Consider the following 18,298-nt stretch of genomic DNA (forward strand, 5'->3'; position numbering starts at 1 on the left):
GAGGGAGAGGGAGGGAGAGGGAGAGGGAGAGGGAGAGGAATATTTCATGTGACTGCAGGCTAGAGAGGGCATTGGATGTCCTTGGGGCTGTAGTTTCTGGTAGCCATGAGCTACCAAAATGGGTTCCAAGAGTCCATCTCCGTTTCTTTAGAAGAGATCAGAGGCTCAAACTTAGGTCTTCTGGAAGAGAAGTCCTTGTGCCTAACTGCTGAGCCACCTTTCTAAACCACAGGAGACATTTTAAATGTAAATGGGCGGAAGGACAACAGCAGGTGTCAGTCCTCTACTTCTGCCTTGTTTGAGACAAGGTCACCTTATTGCATTGGCGTTCCACATACCAGGCTCCTTGCTCATGTATTTCTGAGGATTCTCCTCTCAGCATGTCCTATCCCCTTGTAGGAAGACTAGAAGACTGATGCTCAGGTTAAATAGCTTGTGTTTACATGTGTTCTGAGGATTCAGACTCTAAGCTTCTTGCTTGCCTGACAGGCTATTGTGCCCACTGAGTCATATCCTCAGGCCTGAGGAATAGTTGCAAAGTTAAGTGCTGAATTTATGTCTATCCATTGAGGAGAGGCAGACAGAGAAAGGGTGAGATAGAGAGAATAATAGACAGAAAGAGGGAGAGAAAGAATTTGATTTGAATTGATTGAACCTAGAGGAAGAATGGGGATATGGCTCAGTAGTTAAAGTACCTGATATTTGAAAGCATTAGGACCAGAGTGTAGAACCCTGAAATACATGTAAATGCCACCCTGCCTATAATTCTCAGGATAGGGCTTGGAATATAGATATAGGAATCCCCCAAAGCAAACTGGCTAGTGAGACAAGCCAAACTGGTGAGACCTTGGTTCAACTGAGAAACTCTGTCTCAGTAAAATAGAAAAGAATTACAGAAGAGCCTTGATGTTAACCACTGGTCTCCTCATGCATCCACACACTGCACACAACAGCATATAACATATGGCCACACACATATGAATACATACACACCACACACATGAGACAAAATGATGGCTAACAATGTTGCAAAGAGATTCTCAGGAATTTCCTGGGAATGTATGTTACTTTGTTATTCTCTCCACAAACTAAGCTTCCAGAGTAAAGAGATTAGGTGGCTTTCCACAAGGTGAGCTTGCCTCTATATCAGCCAGAAATTGAAAAGTGCCTGCTAAATTCTTCCCAAGTAGACAGATGGATCTTGAAACATAATGGCTCTAGTATAGCCCATATACATCCAGTTATAGAAGTCCTTTTAAACAGATTGAATGTGATGATATGGAAATGTTGTCACAAATACAATACACTTAGAACTAAGGAAAAGAAGAAAATTGTGAAAACTGGAATATGGAAGGCTTCTGATGTGGAGCTAAGTATGTAAGGGGTGACATTTAATTTGTGTGACAAGGGCCACGCACTGGGTAATTAGGTGAAGAATTCTAGTGCTTGTTTCTAAGATGCTATTTCCTCTCTAACAAAAGTCTTCTCTAAAGCTCCATGCCTTTCCTCCTTTCACATCTTAGAACCTAGCTGAAAAAAGAAAGTACTAAAAACACCTCGGGCAATATTTTATATGAATCCCCTCCAGTCTCTCTGCTCTGCAGCCGGAGAGCACCTCTAGGTTTCGGCTACAGCAGTGTGGTAGTGAAGGCAAGTGCACAAAGCAAGGGAGAATGAGGGCCTTTGAACTGAGCAAGAAGGGAACCAGAAGCTGGTGTTAAACGCAGGTTGATGTATATTATTCATGAAGTTAAGACCAGTTAGGGAGCACAATACAGATGAACAGCAAGACTGCCAGCAGGCTCACACCGCTGCTCTTAAGAATGAGAGGGAATTTCAAAAACCATAAACGTGTTTATGGCAAAAGTGAGTTCAAGGTGAACATAAGTGAGAAAACGCATGCTCTTGTCTCAGTACTAGAGACAGATTCAGAAAATAAAGACAAAAGTTCCATGAAGATGCTTCTGCAGGTGGGCTGGCACTGAGAGGGCATCCACGAGGACTGGTGGGTAGGGTGATGGATGCACAACAATCTCCAAGGCAGAGTGAATTCTGCCCAAGCAGCGTGAAAGAAACTCATGGATCAAGCAAATAAAAATGATCTCTTATGGCTTTCCTTTTCCTAAATCCTAATGATGCAACTGGAGTTTTCAAAAACCTTTAGATAACACAGCTCTACACGAAGCAAAAAAATGCAGTTAAGGAAACTATTCAGGAAAGGCTGAAGGCTTTAGATTGTTCCGTGAATCACTGGCATTTTGGTAAGTGTGCCAGAGTAACAAGCACAAGCTGCAGAGACTCTCAGAATTACGTACAACACACTAGGAACAGGCTTTCCAGTTCTAAAATTGTACAATAATGATTTTATTAATGTTTACTAAAATGTTTTTAAGGTGATACATCAATGTCTCAAGATGTCCAACTAGGAAAAGGTTATTCTTCTAAATAGATTAAAACTAAGAAGAAAAATAAACGGTGTATATCATCCACGGGTGATGAAGACCCATTGCTGTGCCCACAGGCAGGAGGTAAAGGGAAGCTACATATATGCTCCAATTCCAGGCTTTCCATCCTCCCTTTACCTGGCTGCTGGTTGCTTTAGAAGAAGCAAGAACCTCCACAGCGTTTCAGTGTATGGTTTTAGACTCACCTACCACATTTTGGTAATTTCTTGGATGTGAATACACTACATATCCCAAAGGTTAAGATCATGCACCAGGAATAGGGCCAGGAATATGAAATTTCAACAAAGTAATGACACGTTTTGAAGCAGAGGTCTGTCTCCATCCACAATGATGCTAGTTAACAGGAATAACTGCATTACCCAAAACAGTTTGCCATAGCAGAGCAAGAATGAAAACCCCTAGTTGCAACCTCCCAGTCTAATATGTGTGGTTAGGGTAAATGAGATTTCTCCATAATGGCCAACCTTATCATTTATCCAGTGTCTGTTCACTCTCACTGGAACAATCAACAAAACAGTAAAATTATGCATCCATTAATGGAAAGCACATTGGACATAATGCCTTGGTTAGAGTGCTATAGGTCAATCTCTTTTTAAGACAATATGTCTTTATGCCAAGAAATTACATGGGCAATGAATTTGTTCCTTATGAATAATAAAACAATTATGTTCTGTTATATAGCTATAATTAGATCCAATGCAAATTATACAAAAGTTCAAAAATTAAGCCTCTCACACTTTTGAAGAAATATATTTGTTTCATAATCTTTGAAAATTACTGGGTTAGAGAGATGGCTCAGTGGTTAAGAACACTGACTGCTCCTCTGAAGGTCCTGGGTTCAAATCCAAGCAACTACATGGTGGCTCACAACCATCCATAATGATATCTGCTGCCCCTTTCTGGTGTATCTGAAGACAGCTACAGTGAACTTACATATAACATATAACAATAAATAAATCTTTGGGCTGGAGTGAGCAGAGATCCTGAGTTCAATTCCCAGGTGTATGTACATGTGCATGTGTGTTTGTGTAGATATCCACATCAATATGTATTACCATCATCCAGTGCTTTCCTAAAGCAGGCCAATACCCTCACTTGGATGAACCCTGCATGTTGAGGAGAAAGTCAGTCCTATCTCAGCAGCCTAGGGGATTCTTCCCAGCACCTGCTTCCTTACATGAGATCAGTAGTAGGCAGCTTCCCTCAGGACAACAAGGCAAATACCAAAAAGGACAGGTTTTAAAAGCTGGAATGGTACTGCATGCAGTTTATTCAACTCGTCAAGAAGATTCTGTATAAGATGATGCAAGCAACACACACACACACACACACACACACACACACACACACACACACACATCTTTAAAGGTAAAATATAATCACCTCAATATATGAGAGGAAAAAACTAAATAAATATACATTAAAGATATTTTTTTAATTTTATTTTATTTTATTTTTTGGAACATGCCTTTAATCCCAGCACTTGGGAGGCAGAAGCAGGCGGATTTCTAAGTTCGAGGCTAGCCTGGTCTACAGAGTGAGTTCCAGGACAGCCAGGACTACATAGAGAAACCCTGTCTCGAAAAAAAACAAAAAACAAAAATTATTTTAAAAATAGGTTACATATCTAAAGATGGTGTGCACATCAGCCTTACTGCTTTCATTCTTTAAAATAATGTATTCATCTGTACAAATGGAATTGTTTATTTGTAACTCTCAAATTTCTTTGATGTCCCGTGTTTGGGACCACTCCACAATGCCTTCCCATGGAATAAAGCACTGACATTGACATAACAGCACAGCACTTTAATCTCTACACTTGGAAGGGAGAGAGGCAGGAGGACTGAGAGTTCAAGCTCATCTGCTACAAGAGACCCTGTCTCAGAAAAGCAAAGCAAAGGAACAGGCAACAAAAGCACAGGGCTTATTACCTGCAGTTGCACCTGTCTGACACTACCTCACAGATGAAACTGCCCTGCTATATAGGCACACGCTTTGGAGAGTGTACAGCCTGACACCACATTAAGTGCTTGCCCCAAATTTCTGAGGCAATAGAATTAGTCACAAAAATAATTCTTGCTCATTTCTAAAAGTTAGAAGTTGAGAAAAGATATAAATCGAGCTTTTAGGAAAGCTTAGAGTTAAAAAATTCTAGTTTTAAATTAAGCTTGGAATATGAAACTGTTAGCCCTGTTACAAATTATGTAAACTTCATTTTACTCATTTAATTCACAGATGACAGCATCTTCCTATAATTATAGGAAAGATTAAAATGGAGTATTTATAAATTAGTTAGCATAATACCTGGCACTCAACCAGGGACAAACATTTTAGATTTCACATTCAAAATTATTACTGAAGCAATGATTTCATAAAAGAGAAAAAAATTCCTTCTTCTAAAGTGTTAATAAAACTCAAAAATATATTATTTCTAGAAAATAACTGAAACTCAGATAATCTAGCTAATGTGAGCAATGAAATGAATAATAGGCATTGTATTGGGTCTGTGCACATACAAAAATGAATACCTCAAATTGGCAGAGTAACTTCAACACAGATAGATGCAAATTATGAGTTTTGACCTGAATTCCAATGAGGAAAGTTTTAATCACCTATCTTCAGAGACTTCAGAAACAATATTCACATCCAGTTCACATACACTGCTTAGCTGTATGTCACTGTTTTTTAGGATTATGCTAAATATTCCCATTATTAGTTTGCTGATGTTACTCAGTCATGCTTTCCACAGCTAATTGACTAATATATCCCCCCCAAAACAATGAATATATTCACAATGAATTTTGTGGATGCATTGGGTTAAAGAGCTGGAGTTTTATTTTTTTCTCTATTGCTTGTTTTGAGTTGATAACTCTGCTTTTCACGAGTCAATGTTTATAACTTACCATAGTCCATTATTAAACAAATTCATTCTAGAATTCATTTCTATTCAAAATACAATATTTTGTATCTCAACTAAGAACGAAGCACCTAATGAGGAAGCATTTTCTTTTACATACAAAAGTCTAAAACAGTAGAGAAAAGGAAAGCTGCACTGCAGAATCAAGTATAAATCTCATAAGATACAGGAAAACACTTTAATTATCCACAAGGCTCTCAAAAATAAACTATCTCTTTAGTGTTTTAACCAAAATTCAATAATCTAATAGTTAAAGCCCATATACTTGTGTATATGTCACACACATATATATATATATATGTATATATCTTGATAGATATAGATATAAAGATATAGATATCGCTGCAAGTATATGTACTCACATATGTCAATACCTACCTCTCTGCACTATCCCTCTATTACCAAAGCAATTTCATGACAAATAGAATAAGTGTTCAAAGAAAAACAAAGATAATTAAACTTAGAGTAGTGGCTTCAAGAAGATATGTACCCCATAGACTTAGATTTTTGAATATTTGGTCTTCAGTCCGTAGCACTTCTTGGGGGAGCTGTTAGAAGTGTTAGAGGTGTGGCCTTGCAGAAAGAAGCATGTCACTGTGGCAGGATTAGAGAAGTTTAATCATCAGCATTTCCCATTCACCGTCTCTGATTTCTGCTCATGGTTATGGCTCAAGCTTTGTGCTCAGAGGTTCCTAGTCTTTCTGTTATGCTTCACTGCCAAGACAGTCTTTATTTATTCTAGAACCTTAAGCTAAAATCAGCTACTGCTTCTATAGGGCCCTTGGTCATCGTGTTTTCGCACCAACAGAAAAGCAGCTAATAAACTGGGTTACTTATTATTTCCTTCTGGGTTTTTTTCACAAGGAAGTAGAATTAGGCCCATTCATAAACATCAGTATTTGAATATATTCAATTATTTTCTGACAGCTATACCTAACTTCAATTTAGGCATACATTTCAACAATGCTACTTTCTCAGTCCACTAAAAGAAAACAAACCCTCACATCCGATGGAGGAACTTTGCTGAAACACAGCAGTCAACCAGATTTCCTTTGTTATAGTTAATAGAATTTTTAAAGCAAAACCAAAAACCATAAATAAAAATACACATAGCTCTCAAAAGCTAAACACAGTCGCTATCATTACAGAAGAGTAATTCACAATTAATGTAACGAAGCTCACCTGTTCATTTTTGCAAAGCCACACACTGTTGCCCCTTAACACGGTAAAAATTTTGGCTTTATACCCTCTCAATTCAAGATATCCACATTTCTCGGGGGCCACAGCTGCTTGCAACTGTGATGCAAGTGATGGTGACTTCAGTGCACTTAATAATATGCTGATCCAATCATTTCTCTCTTCTGAAATTAGAGGAGAAAATATGTAAGACATACAAATAAAAAGCATCAACCTAAGATCTTGCTCTGAAGCCAATGTACAGATGCCCTACCACCACCACAGCCTAAATTTCCCTGTTAGCAGAGGCAGGAGTTCAATTTTAGCCAAATAGAAGGGACTATGCAGATGCCCTGGAGCCAGCATGATGACCTTCTACGACCATACAGGAAATGCCACATCTCAGGCTCCATTTCAGCCCCAAATAAGACTACATTTAGAAAGAACTCCAGGAGATCTAATACCTTCTTCATGCCTGAGGTGATTCATGAGACCGGATTTTCTCCCTGCTATCATTTTGAAATGAAATATTTCCATTAGGGTCCTGGTTTGAGCTTGGGGCTGCCAGCTAGTGATGGTGTTTTGGGAGGTTATGGAGAGAGGACTGAAGAGTCAGAGTTGGAAAAGGTAGTTACACAAAGAGGAGTTCTCTGGAAGGCCAAACAAGTGCTGGACTTCCATTTAGCTTTTTCTCTATATCTAGATAAAGAAACTTCTATTTTACATACCCTTCCCACTGGGATTGGATTGTCCCAAGTACATGAGACCAAGCTACTATGTAATGAACTCTCTGAAGCCCTGAACCAAGATAAGTCTTTCCTCCCTTAAGCTGTCTGTCAGGTTACTTCATCAGAGATGCAGGGGGGTGGGTGACAGGTACAGGAGAATGCAGCATCAGTATACAACTGGTAGATTTAGCAGGGAAATGCTCAACAAATGATTCTCTCTTTTTTTTTATTGGATATTTTATTTATTTACATTTCAAATGTTATCCCCTTTCCCAATTTCCCCCACCCCCAAAAACCCACTATCCCATCACCCTCCCTCCTGCTTCTCTGAGGGTGTACACCCACCCACCCACTCCTGTCTCCCCACCGTCGAATTTCCCTACACTGGGGCACCCAGCCTTCATAGGACCAAGGGGCTCTTCTCCCACTGATGCCCAACAAGGCCTTCCTCTACTACATATACAGCTGGAGCCATGGGTCCCTCCATGTGTACTCCTTGGTCGGTGGGTTAGACCCTGGGAGCTCTGGTTGGTTGATACCGTTCTTCCTATGGGGTTGCAAACCCCTTCAACTCCTTCAGTCCTTTCTCTAATTCCTCCACTGGGTACCCCGTACTCAGTCCGATACTCAGGCTGAGTCCGTACTCAGGCTGCGAGCATCTGCCTCTGTATATGTCAGGCTCTAGCAGAGCCTCTCAGAATACAACTATATCAGCCTCCTCCTGTCAGTATGCACTTCTTGGCATCCAGAAGTAAAACATAGTACTAACACTCCCTCCATAAAAGCTAAGTGACCTTCAGTTATGCATTACACACTACTGGTGGCATAGAAATGTGATACAGTCTCCAAGGAGTAACCAAGACAATAAGTCAAGTTAGATTTGAACAGATAATGGAGCACAGACTAGAATAAATGTCATACAAATGGTATCGAATAATACATGAGTCCATTCAACAGAGAGAAGGGATTTACTGAAGGTCATTGAGAAAGGTATTGCAGAGATTATAAGAAAAGTTAGTTCAACTCCTACACAACTGCATTTGGCACCATCAATAAAGGGGATATGTGATAGATATTGAGAATTAAGAACCATGTCAAAAAATTAAATGAATAAGAAAAGAGAAAAAAGAAAGAAACTCTGAAGCAAGAATGGCAGATCAGGACACTGAGCAAGGTCAACACAATAAAAAAAAAAAAAAAAAAGGAGCAGGACCAACATCAGTTCTGAGACTTAACCGGAGCATTATGATACTTTTGAATGTGCAAGACAATTATGGCAATTATGGCAAATATGCACAGACACCATCCGCTAACTACTTTGAATTACAGAAGAAAAGGAAAACCCAAAACCACTTCTGGATAACTAGCAAGCAGAGACAACTGGGATGCCTGTGTTTATGGCTGGTAGGATGACCTGGGAGCATAGAATCCAGGAATAAGACAATAGATATGTAATAAAATTAAAATGAAATATAAGGACATTCAAAGAGTCAGTGTATTAAAGGGAGTAAGGCATAACTGATTCACGGATGTTAGCCCAAAAATGAACAGCCCAGAATAAAAGGACGTTTGGTCTCATAAATTGGCCATGAGAAGTGGCAGGATAATCCAGTTTACAGAACACTGCCCATTTTCAGAGAGCTAACATACCTTAGTAGACTTTATAAGAAAGGACCCATAGATGTAGAAAAATAAGATAAAATGTGAAAACCAAAAGGGAATCTTTTATGTTCAAGGATAGCAATGGCCCTCAAATTAAACAGAAGAGGAATTATCAAGGCTAAAAATTAATAAATAACTAAATAAACAAACAAATTAATTAATACAGCAGACTGAATCGCAGGTAGCAAAAAATTTTTATAGAAAGAGTAAACAGGGCCAAATCCTGGGATTTAGGCCAGCTTCTATTACAAGCCTACCCTCAGGAACTTCATTGTGGATTATAATAAGTATGAGATGTACTCATATGAGATGTACTTCATATGAGATGTACTCAGACTTAATAAAGGATGGAAGATTACTTCACAATAAGTAATCACAATAATAATTTCTAAATTATTATTATTAGTATCACTATTTTTCCTCAACTTCTAATATACTAAAAAGGGTTCAATGATCAAAGTCAATACTGATTTTCCAGGCATTACATAATCCCCACAAATGAGGGTTTTCTTACATATCTGAATGAAGTACACATCAAACTCCCCAAAGCTATTATATATTTGAAAGCATTCTGGAATCTTGAGTTAATGTCAACAAGCAAAAACTCCACAGTGAGACATCTTCATCAACAGGTCCAGCTTACACTAGAAAAATGTGCTATATTTTTGGGAAGAGTTTCCACCTTACTATGGTTATCACTTGCAAATGTTGGTTCCATACAAGATGTTCCTGCCAAGTAATCTAAAGAATGGTTGCTTTGCTGGATATTCATAAATATTTCAAACGTAACTATACGTAATAAAGTAGACCAGAGCTTTGTGGTTTTTAGATCATAGCTAGCATATTATTTCATGCTCTCAGTAATTAATTTGAAATTGTCAACTGCATGTTTTAAGCATATATATTAGAGCAGCACTACTATAAAATGATCAATCCCTTGGATCATTTTCCTCCCAAGGCCTTCACAAATAATGGGAAGTAAAGAAACACTAAGGAATGAGTGCCCTGCTAGGGGCTGAGCACTCATCTCTCATTTATTGTAAACACTATGAACAGCCATGTGTCTCCACAGTCACTACAGTTCACTGCAAAGAATAGGATCAATGGATATAAACATAAAAATGTAGATCACAGTTTTGTGCCAAGACTATTTAACTGTACCACAGTGAGGATCTATGACCTTCCCAGTCATGGGGTTTGGGCCAGAGTTACAGTACCAGATAAGCATGTAAGAGGCAAATGGGTGTGTGTGTGGGGGGGGTACTTGAAATGCTATCTTCAGCACAGGATCACCATTGCAAAGGTCACTAGGTCACTGGGTCACTGGGTCACTTGGTCGTGACAAGACTGGTATATCAAATGATCATCATAGATGGAGAAAGGCCTCATGGTGCCCTGGGCCTGACTGCAGAATTTTTTAAAGCTGTTGGATTCTGGGCGAGGGACAGTCATCTTTAGTTGTGCACCAAACTGTTAAACCATCAGGATTCAATAGATACTTCCGCACACATGGGACACACAGATGATCCTGGTTAAAATCATTGTGTCATAAATCAACACACACACACACACACACACAAAGACATGAATGTGAGAAGGGAACCATTTGGAGGAGAAAATGAGAAGTGGGGTGTGGGAGTAAAGAAAATTTTATACATGTACACACACACACACACACATACACACACACACACCACTTTATTCTGATTTATTCTCAAGAGAAAACATTTACAGAGCTAAAGAGGCCACTAACTGCTACAGAATAGCCATTCAAATTTCAGAAAAGTTTACAGACACATATAGAGTTTGAAAGTGGGCAAATATATGAGTAGTACTGAGTAGAAGTCACCTTTTGTGTGTGTGTGTGTGTGTGTGTGTGTGTGTGTGTACACAAGTGGCCCCCACGGTCTTAGTGCAGAGGTCAGAGCACAGCCTATGCCTATGCAGGCATTTTGCCTTACTTGTGATGGGCTCTTATTTGCTGATAGAGTAACTTGCCGGTCAATATCCAGATTCTCCTTTATCTGCCCCATATTCTGCCACAGCAGCACTGGAATCACAAACTTGTTTCCACCCCTGGCCTTATGTGCACTGCGGGATGGAACCCAGGTTCTTGCCCTTGCACAGTAAGCTCACTGCCGAGCTAGTCCCCTAATCCCAGAAGTATATTATTAATAGTAGTGAAAAGTAGAGAGAGATTTTTGCATTCCTTTGTTCAAAAGGCATTATTTGTAATTTAGTACTTTAAAGGAATTTGGAATCCTAGCATGGTCCTGAAACATCTTTAAGAGATTTCCACAACAGTAAGGAGTACTCAACAAAGCAGAGTCACCTGAAAGAGAACAAGGAGGGTAAACGATGGGAGAATCTGAAAACATTTCATAATTGCATGCTTCTGGCCATGTTGTTTTTATAATTCTGCTTCTCATGCCAGGTCTAATAGACTGTTAGTAATTTAAAAGCCTCCCAGGTATCAGAGTCAGAATGGGGGACTGTCTTGATGCCTGTTGATGAGTGACTTACTGGCCAGCCTACAATCCAGTGTCTGCAATGTGTTAAGATGGACAGAAACACATCACCTAAAAATGACAGCCAAGATGTGAAAGCCGTGCTGAGCACGATCCCCATCAGAATTATTCATCACTACTCTAACCCTGAGGGTGGGTCCCCATAGCATCACCTTTCTGGAAAGTGTTGTATGCGTAGCTATGAATAGGTACACAGATGATTGGAGACCATAATGCCAGGAACCCCACACCCACCTTATCTCAGAGCAAGAGGAGTCAATATGAAATTTCTCTCTGAGGGAGACCATTTTCAAAGTAATACTATTTCAACATAATGAATATTTAATTAAGCAATACTTTTTATCGTGTAACCCAGAATAATCAAAACACTAGACATTTTGAATGTGGAAAATGCCAACCTGTAATGGTATTTTAGGTATGATTTGATTTAGAGAAGTGGCAACTCATACACAATGCTCTACAAAGCACTCCAGGGTAGAGGCTGTCAAGAACCTATGGGGTGATTTATAAAGGAATGTGGGGGGGGGGGTGCTGTAGCCCAGCTTAGTGATCTCTGTTCCAGGGTTGTTTTCTTGTAAATACCAAGTGAACTCGAATAATCTGAGTTCTGTGTCCTAAGTGTGTGACATCTTCAGCAACCTGGGCTTACCTCAACATCTAGGAGGTAGCCAAGAAAAACAGCCATGCTCTGTATGGCTTTGGGAGTTATAGTCCTGCAGTCTAGTTTCCCTAGTACCAGAAAATACTATGAAAGTTTCCAAGGGAGAGAACTAATTAACAATCGGCTGTGACATCCATGAACCACAGCACTGAGGAAAATGGGATGCTGTCTAGAAGGGAAAGGAAGTGGCTCTCTCATGCTGATGGTAACCAACAGCAGCCTAATTGGACTGAAAGCCCACTCAACAGGAGGGAACAATGTCTGGTACAAGAAACATAGCTAGCTTTCCAGGGCTAGTGATGTCATGGGTTTGAGAAGATAATCTGTTATAGCCATTTTGCTAGACTAGCATAATTCCTTGCTACACTCCAAGTTTTATCCTTACACTCACCTATAAGTACAGCTACCACCCGTTGTCCAAGAAGCTTCTCTTTAAAGTAAATGGAGACAATAGCAGGAAACCTCAACTAGACACAATACAGACATCAATGGATAGTGAGGAGCCCAGCCACATCTATATCACAGCTCCTGCATCTACGGTTCAGGCCGCAAGGTAGAAGAAGGGGTGGGTAGGAAAAATGTTAAGAGCCAGAATACCAGGAAGTCTGCTGCTATGACAGTGGCTCTCCCAGAAATGTCTGCAGAAACAACATCTGAACAATGGCAATACCAACAGACGTGTCACAGGAAAGGGAAAAAAATCCTCACAGGTCCACAACAATGGACAGGAGCTATAGGCAGCTACTTATTGCTGACAGAGAAAGTTAGCCTCTTCCATGGATGAGGGAGCACCCAATTGGCTAACCAATATAAACTGATTATTCCTGAAACCACATACATACAATCAAAAACTGACTCAACAGGTTGTATTTATATATTTGTAAATGCATGTGTGTGCCTGTGTGTGTGTGTGTGGGTGTGTGTATGTGTGTGTGTGTGTGTGTGTAAAACAAAAATTGGGGAAGAACAGGGTTATCTTGAGCTTAAGGGTAGAAGACGAAAGGAGTTTGAGGGCAGGCACTGGGGAGGGGCGGGACAAAGGAGAAGAGGGGAGGAAGCATCATGATTGTAGTTTAGTTAAAAATGTATTTAAAATTAAACATAGAAATATCAGATATTTTCTACATTGTACATATACAAGATTGACACAGATTTGTTATACAATATAATACATCCTACAAGCATTGCTATTTGATATTTTATGCCATGTTTTAGGGGACTTAGTGTGATGTTTATGTTTTCAGCAGCAACATAAGCTTCTAGTTTGATCTTATAAACCATCAGTAATCAAAGTCTGAAAAAAACACACTGTTCCCTGACAGGCAGCTGGATACACTCACTATAGATCATCTTCAGTATTCACGGGAACTTTCTAGAAATATATATTTATTGAACACTTTCTTGGTACCATATGTTAACACATGTCCTGGGATCGGAGTAGTCTAAAGGGCAATGCTGCTGCTCATGGTTAGCATCGGGGTCATCTCCATTAGCTGGTAGATGCGCTCATGTTTAAAACAGAACAATAACCATGCACGGTGCATTACAAGGTTGGTAAGATGCTGAATTTGACAAAATGCCTGGCATATACACAATATCCAGTAAGTTCTTCAAATAATCATTATTGAAATAGAGCATACTGGGATAGGACTGTGATAAAAATCAGGTCAGTTATAAATCTATCCCAACACAGTTCTTAAAACAAGGTAAATCTCTTATTATTTAATCAGGATGTAGCCTCACCTGTGTTATTTAAACCTAGTGCGGTTTACAGCCATCCACATCATGAGAATCAACCAAAAGTACATTCATTTCCCACTCCTTTCCCCTCCTGTACTAACCAACTTCAGAAAATATTCTTCTGTATACATTTAGACTCAGGCCAAATCACGAGTCACATTTGTACTGTTGTGTTCACATTCCTGTGTGTGTGTGTGTGTGTGTGTGTGTGTGTGTATGCTTGTGTGTACACATACAAATATATGAGCTCAGGAGTGGGGATACACATGTGCCTTGTGCATGGGGTAAGTCTGAAGAGGACTTGCAGGAATCAACTATCTCTGCCACAGTATGGTTCCCAAGGGTGAACCCAAGTCATCCTCTCAGCATCCAGCATTCTTCTCTCCCCCACATGTCATCTTTGCACCAGGAGTCCCATAGTTCATGATTCCCATGAAAATGATACAGTTAGAAGAGTCAGCACAAATCTGTAACCCAGAGATTATTGTGCCAGCCAGCAGATTTCACTAAGGACTTCCTTGTTTAAGCATCCTTAAAATCTACTTGTTTATAATTAGGACCTTCGCCGTTTAGTATTAAATACCTACTTTGCGCTATCAAAAATCACACACTGAAACAGTCTCTGCAAGAGGATTTGTCCACTTTTCATTGTTATATGGCTACAGCTTAAACAAACGTCCCATACTTAATAGCTCCCTACTCAATGATTTTTCTATATAACAATAATCACACAAAGAGCAACTTTGTCATTTTAGGCTTGAACATTATGCATTCAAAGAACTCTTCTTCAAATATAAATTATTTGAAAGCAATAGAGGTAAAAGTGACTATCGTTTTCTTCACCTGTTTTATGAACCTGCTTTGTGAGAAATCAAGGGCTCTAAGCATGTGTACAGTGATAATGAAATCATCTTAGACACGGGTATGTTGGTGTGTGCCTGAATTCTCAGAGTTTGGGGAAATGAAAGCAGAGGATTCAGAGTTCAAGGTCAGTGTGGACTGAGCACTCAATTCTGTGTCTGCCTGAGTCACATAGCTAGATTCTTATAAGAGAGGCAGGGGAGGGGGGGGGTAAAGAAAGAGGGATTGAAAATAATCTTACCTTCTTTTTCTACTCTAAAAACAAAAGTCCTTTGTGTTGTAACAATTTCAAATTTGTTGTCTCCTTGAGCCCGGACTGTGGATATCGCCGTGAGGGGAATTATTCCTTTTGAGTACATCTCCTGTAGTAGTTAGAGAAGATGCAGACAGATAAGTATGACATTCTGAACATATTTTAAAATAAGAAAGGCTCAGTATTCACAGCAGTTCTCCTTCCATGATTTCTATGTAAAATTTCAAAATGACAGACAAACACACTGAGTTTCAATACTGCAAAAAAAAAAAAAAAATGCAAAATGACCTGTGCTTTTAAAAGAAAATGATTGTTTCAGTTTTCTAGTTGTCTAGATTTAAAAGGCAAAGAATCAAATACAAACAACACGGAGAGACCAGCGCCATACACTTCCTAAACCCAGAATACATTCTCTAAATCGGTCTGGTCACAATGATTCGATGGTGTTTGCAGGCATCTGCTGGTCACAACAGGAACTGTCACAGAACCATCTCAAAGTACTGCTGCCTCACACAGAGAACAAAACCTACCAAAGCAGCCTGTCCGATCTCATTAACTAACCGAATCCTCAGTGCTTGGATGATGATGACTCTAGTCTCATACTGGGTCACATTTTTCTTTTCTATTCTCTAATAAATAATGGGTACACAAAAGTCAGGCATGGTAGTTCATGCTTTCCTCCCAAGTTTTTGGGAGGCTGAGAGGAAAGGACAGTCATGAGCTACAGGCTAGCCTTTGCTACAGTGTAAGAAGATGCCTCTGACAATCACAGCAAATAAAGAAATGTGCATCTGCTGTCGAAATCAGCATTCACACACATGTTATATTTTGGCTCCCAGGGTCCTCAAAACCCTGACCGCTTTCTATCAATCTTAACTTTCCTTAGAACTCCCAAACTACTGGGCAGAATGACCACCAATGATTAATCGAGAGTGAAATATTAATAGTGTCCTGTGGTAGAAACTTCAGACTCATTATACATCCAAGAAAGCATGTAATTAAAGTTCAGAAGTGAATTCAAATTTTGGGACACAAAAGTCAAAAGACATAAACCCTTAATTCTTTTTGTTAATTCTTAAGTGTTTTATAAACATGGTGAAATCTCACCCTGACTTTTAGAAAATTTAAGTTTTACTGAATTGCTAAGTGGGTAGACAAAATTCTGATGAGACAAACTGAAAGGAAATAAAGAAGGACAGAAGTGGAATAATGAGAAAGAACAATAAATGATAAAGAACACAGAAAGATGAGGCTGTAAGACCACCCTCACATTCAGAAGATCCAAATATCCAAAGAGTTTATGTAGGCCCTTTATGGATTTTTCTTCCATTTTCCCCCATGGCAGTGGCTACATTTTATAGTTTGAATAAGTAAGTCTCCTTCTGAGGTCATGCATCAAGAATGTGAGACCTGGCTTGTAACAATATTTTAGATGGTGGTAGTAATCTTAAGTAGAGACTAATTGGGAAACGTGAGGGTCACCACTAGTATATTTTAAAGGTTACACCTGGCTCTGGTCCTTCTTTGATCCCTGCATGTTGGCGGCTGTGACATGGGTTCCACTATGCATCCCTGCCACCTTGCTTCTCTGCATTAGCTCAGAACCACTGGTGCCAAATACTTCAAAACCACAACCCCAAATAAAGCTCTTCCCACTTATGCCAGATATTTTGTCACATAAACACAAAGTCCAACCCAGTGGTCTCAACCTCCCTGTCTCCAAAAATATTTACATTATGACCCAGAGCAGTAGCAAAATTGCAGTTATGATGTAGCAACAAAAATGATGTTATGGCTGAGGATCAACACAACATAAGGAACTATATTAAAGGGTCACAGCACTAGGGAGGTTGAGAATCACTGTTTTAAACTAACATAAGGAAGAAACTGCAGTTATCTTATATGGGAATTCAGATACCCATACTGAAGATAACAGGTTAAGAGACAAATGTACCAAACAGACAGCACTCCTCTCTCAACACGCTCCTGCCCTCACAGACAGATGAGCTCAGCAACACTGTGTTCTTCAAGAAGGATGGGCCCTCTCTGGTTGCCAACATGCACCTTATGGACGAGGAATCTTCTTTAGCTTTATTAACAACTTCTCCTTCACTCTTCCTGTCCAACACCTCATCCCTGAATTGATGTACATGTCAAAGTCCTTTTCACAATCTATCAACATTCTAAATACCTACAACATGGACACTTCAGTTCCTAGAACTTCTCCTGTAGCTGACAATGAACATGGCATTGACATGTGACTCCAGAAAGTGTATGGCTCCCATCCATACTCAACTTGGGATGGTCTTCACATTTAAAATGAATCCTTCGTCAATCAGCATAAATACACTCTACTGAACAACTCATCCTCAGTGTGGGAACACAGTCCAGAAATGGAGTTGGGTGAGAAGAATTCTGAGCAGACTCCAAGGAAAGAGGACAAGAATCTTGCGACCTCAGTTTGTTCAAAACACAGACTTGTTCTTGGAATGTGTTTCTGTGCTCTTCCTAGGTGTAGTGGACAGGAGTGACCTTACTTCTGATAATTCATCACTGACTATTGCTATTGTGATCCCATTAAATATTTAAACTATCTTTTATATGCCTCTATGGAAAAACATGTTATTGCAATGTTGAGCTTATCCTGGCAGTTTTACACACTTGATGTCATAAGAACTTCACTCATCTAATCTTTCTTAACTCTCCAGAGTATAAACTGTCTGAGGCTCTGAATGGTGGTTGCCTAAGACTTTAGTCTGCTTTATTTATTGGCACCTTTCTTTCAGGTCCTACCATTCCTAAGTCAGTGACACTCATCTATGCAATTACTCCAGATTAACTGTGATACTCTTATTGATGATGTCTTCCAGTGTAGACATTAGATCATTCAACTATTTCCCTTACCAACTTTCTTATAGTTGTTGCTTCAGAAATAGTTTTGAATGATTGAATCCCATGTCTAATTACAAATATAACAAACCTTGACAGCTCATTTTTAATATTTTTGGAATTTCTTTTATCATTTCTACTAAACCTCAATATTACTACACACCTTCATAATTTAAATGCCTTATTCATTATAACCCTCTTCTAAATTGCCTTTCATCCTTTCAACTCATTTTCCTGGTAGAGTCCATGACACATTACAGATCAACAGTCATTCAGCAAGAGAAAACAAAGCAAAAGTTTATGGAGAAGAACACCAAAATTGGTTGAAATTTACACATGGTTTTAAATGTAAATTTATTTATCTTTTTACCTCTAACCTGTTTTTATTATTTATTTATTTAGGTGTATGTGTATGGGC

At 39.2% G+C, this 18,298-nt stretch overlaps 1 protein-coding gene across 4 annotated transcripts in view; it reads right to left on the bottom strand.

Moving 5' to 3' along the window:
- The window catches only part of Arap2 (ArfGAP with RhoGAP domain, ankyrin repeat and PH domain 2), a 164,701-nt gene that overhangs the window by 89,951 nt on the left and 56,452 nt on the right, over positions 1-18,298 (bottom strand). For all 4 annotated transcript variants that reach the window (XR_003836690.1, XM_021162421.2, XM_029477281.1 and 1 more), the window contains exons 8-9: positions 14,980-15,100; positions 6,565-6,743 (exon numbers count right to left, since the gene is read on the bottom strand). Coding sequence is in view for 3 of the 4 variants with exons in the window: in XM_021162421.2 (XP_021018080.1) it covers positions 6,565-6,743; positions 14,980-15,100 (300 nt within the window). In the remaining variant the exon portion in view is untranslated. The remainder of the gene's footprint in view (positions 1-6,564; positions 6,744-14,979; positions 15,101-18,298) is intronic.

The sequence above is a fragment of the Mus caroli genome, chromosome 5, assembly GCF_900094665.2.
Source record: "Mus caroli chromosome 5, CAROLI_EIJ_v1.1, whole genome shotgun sequence".
Lineage (NCBI taxonomy): Eukaryota > Metazoa > Chordata > Mammalia > Rodentia > Muridae > Mus > Mus caroli.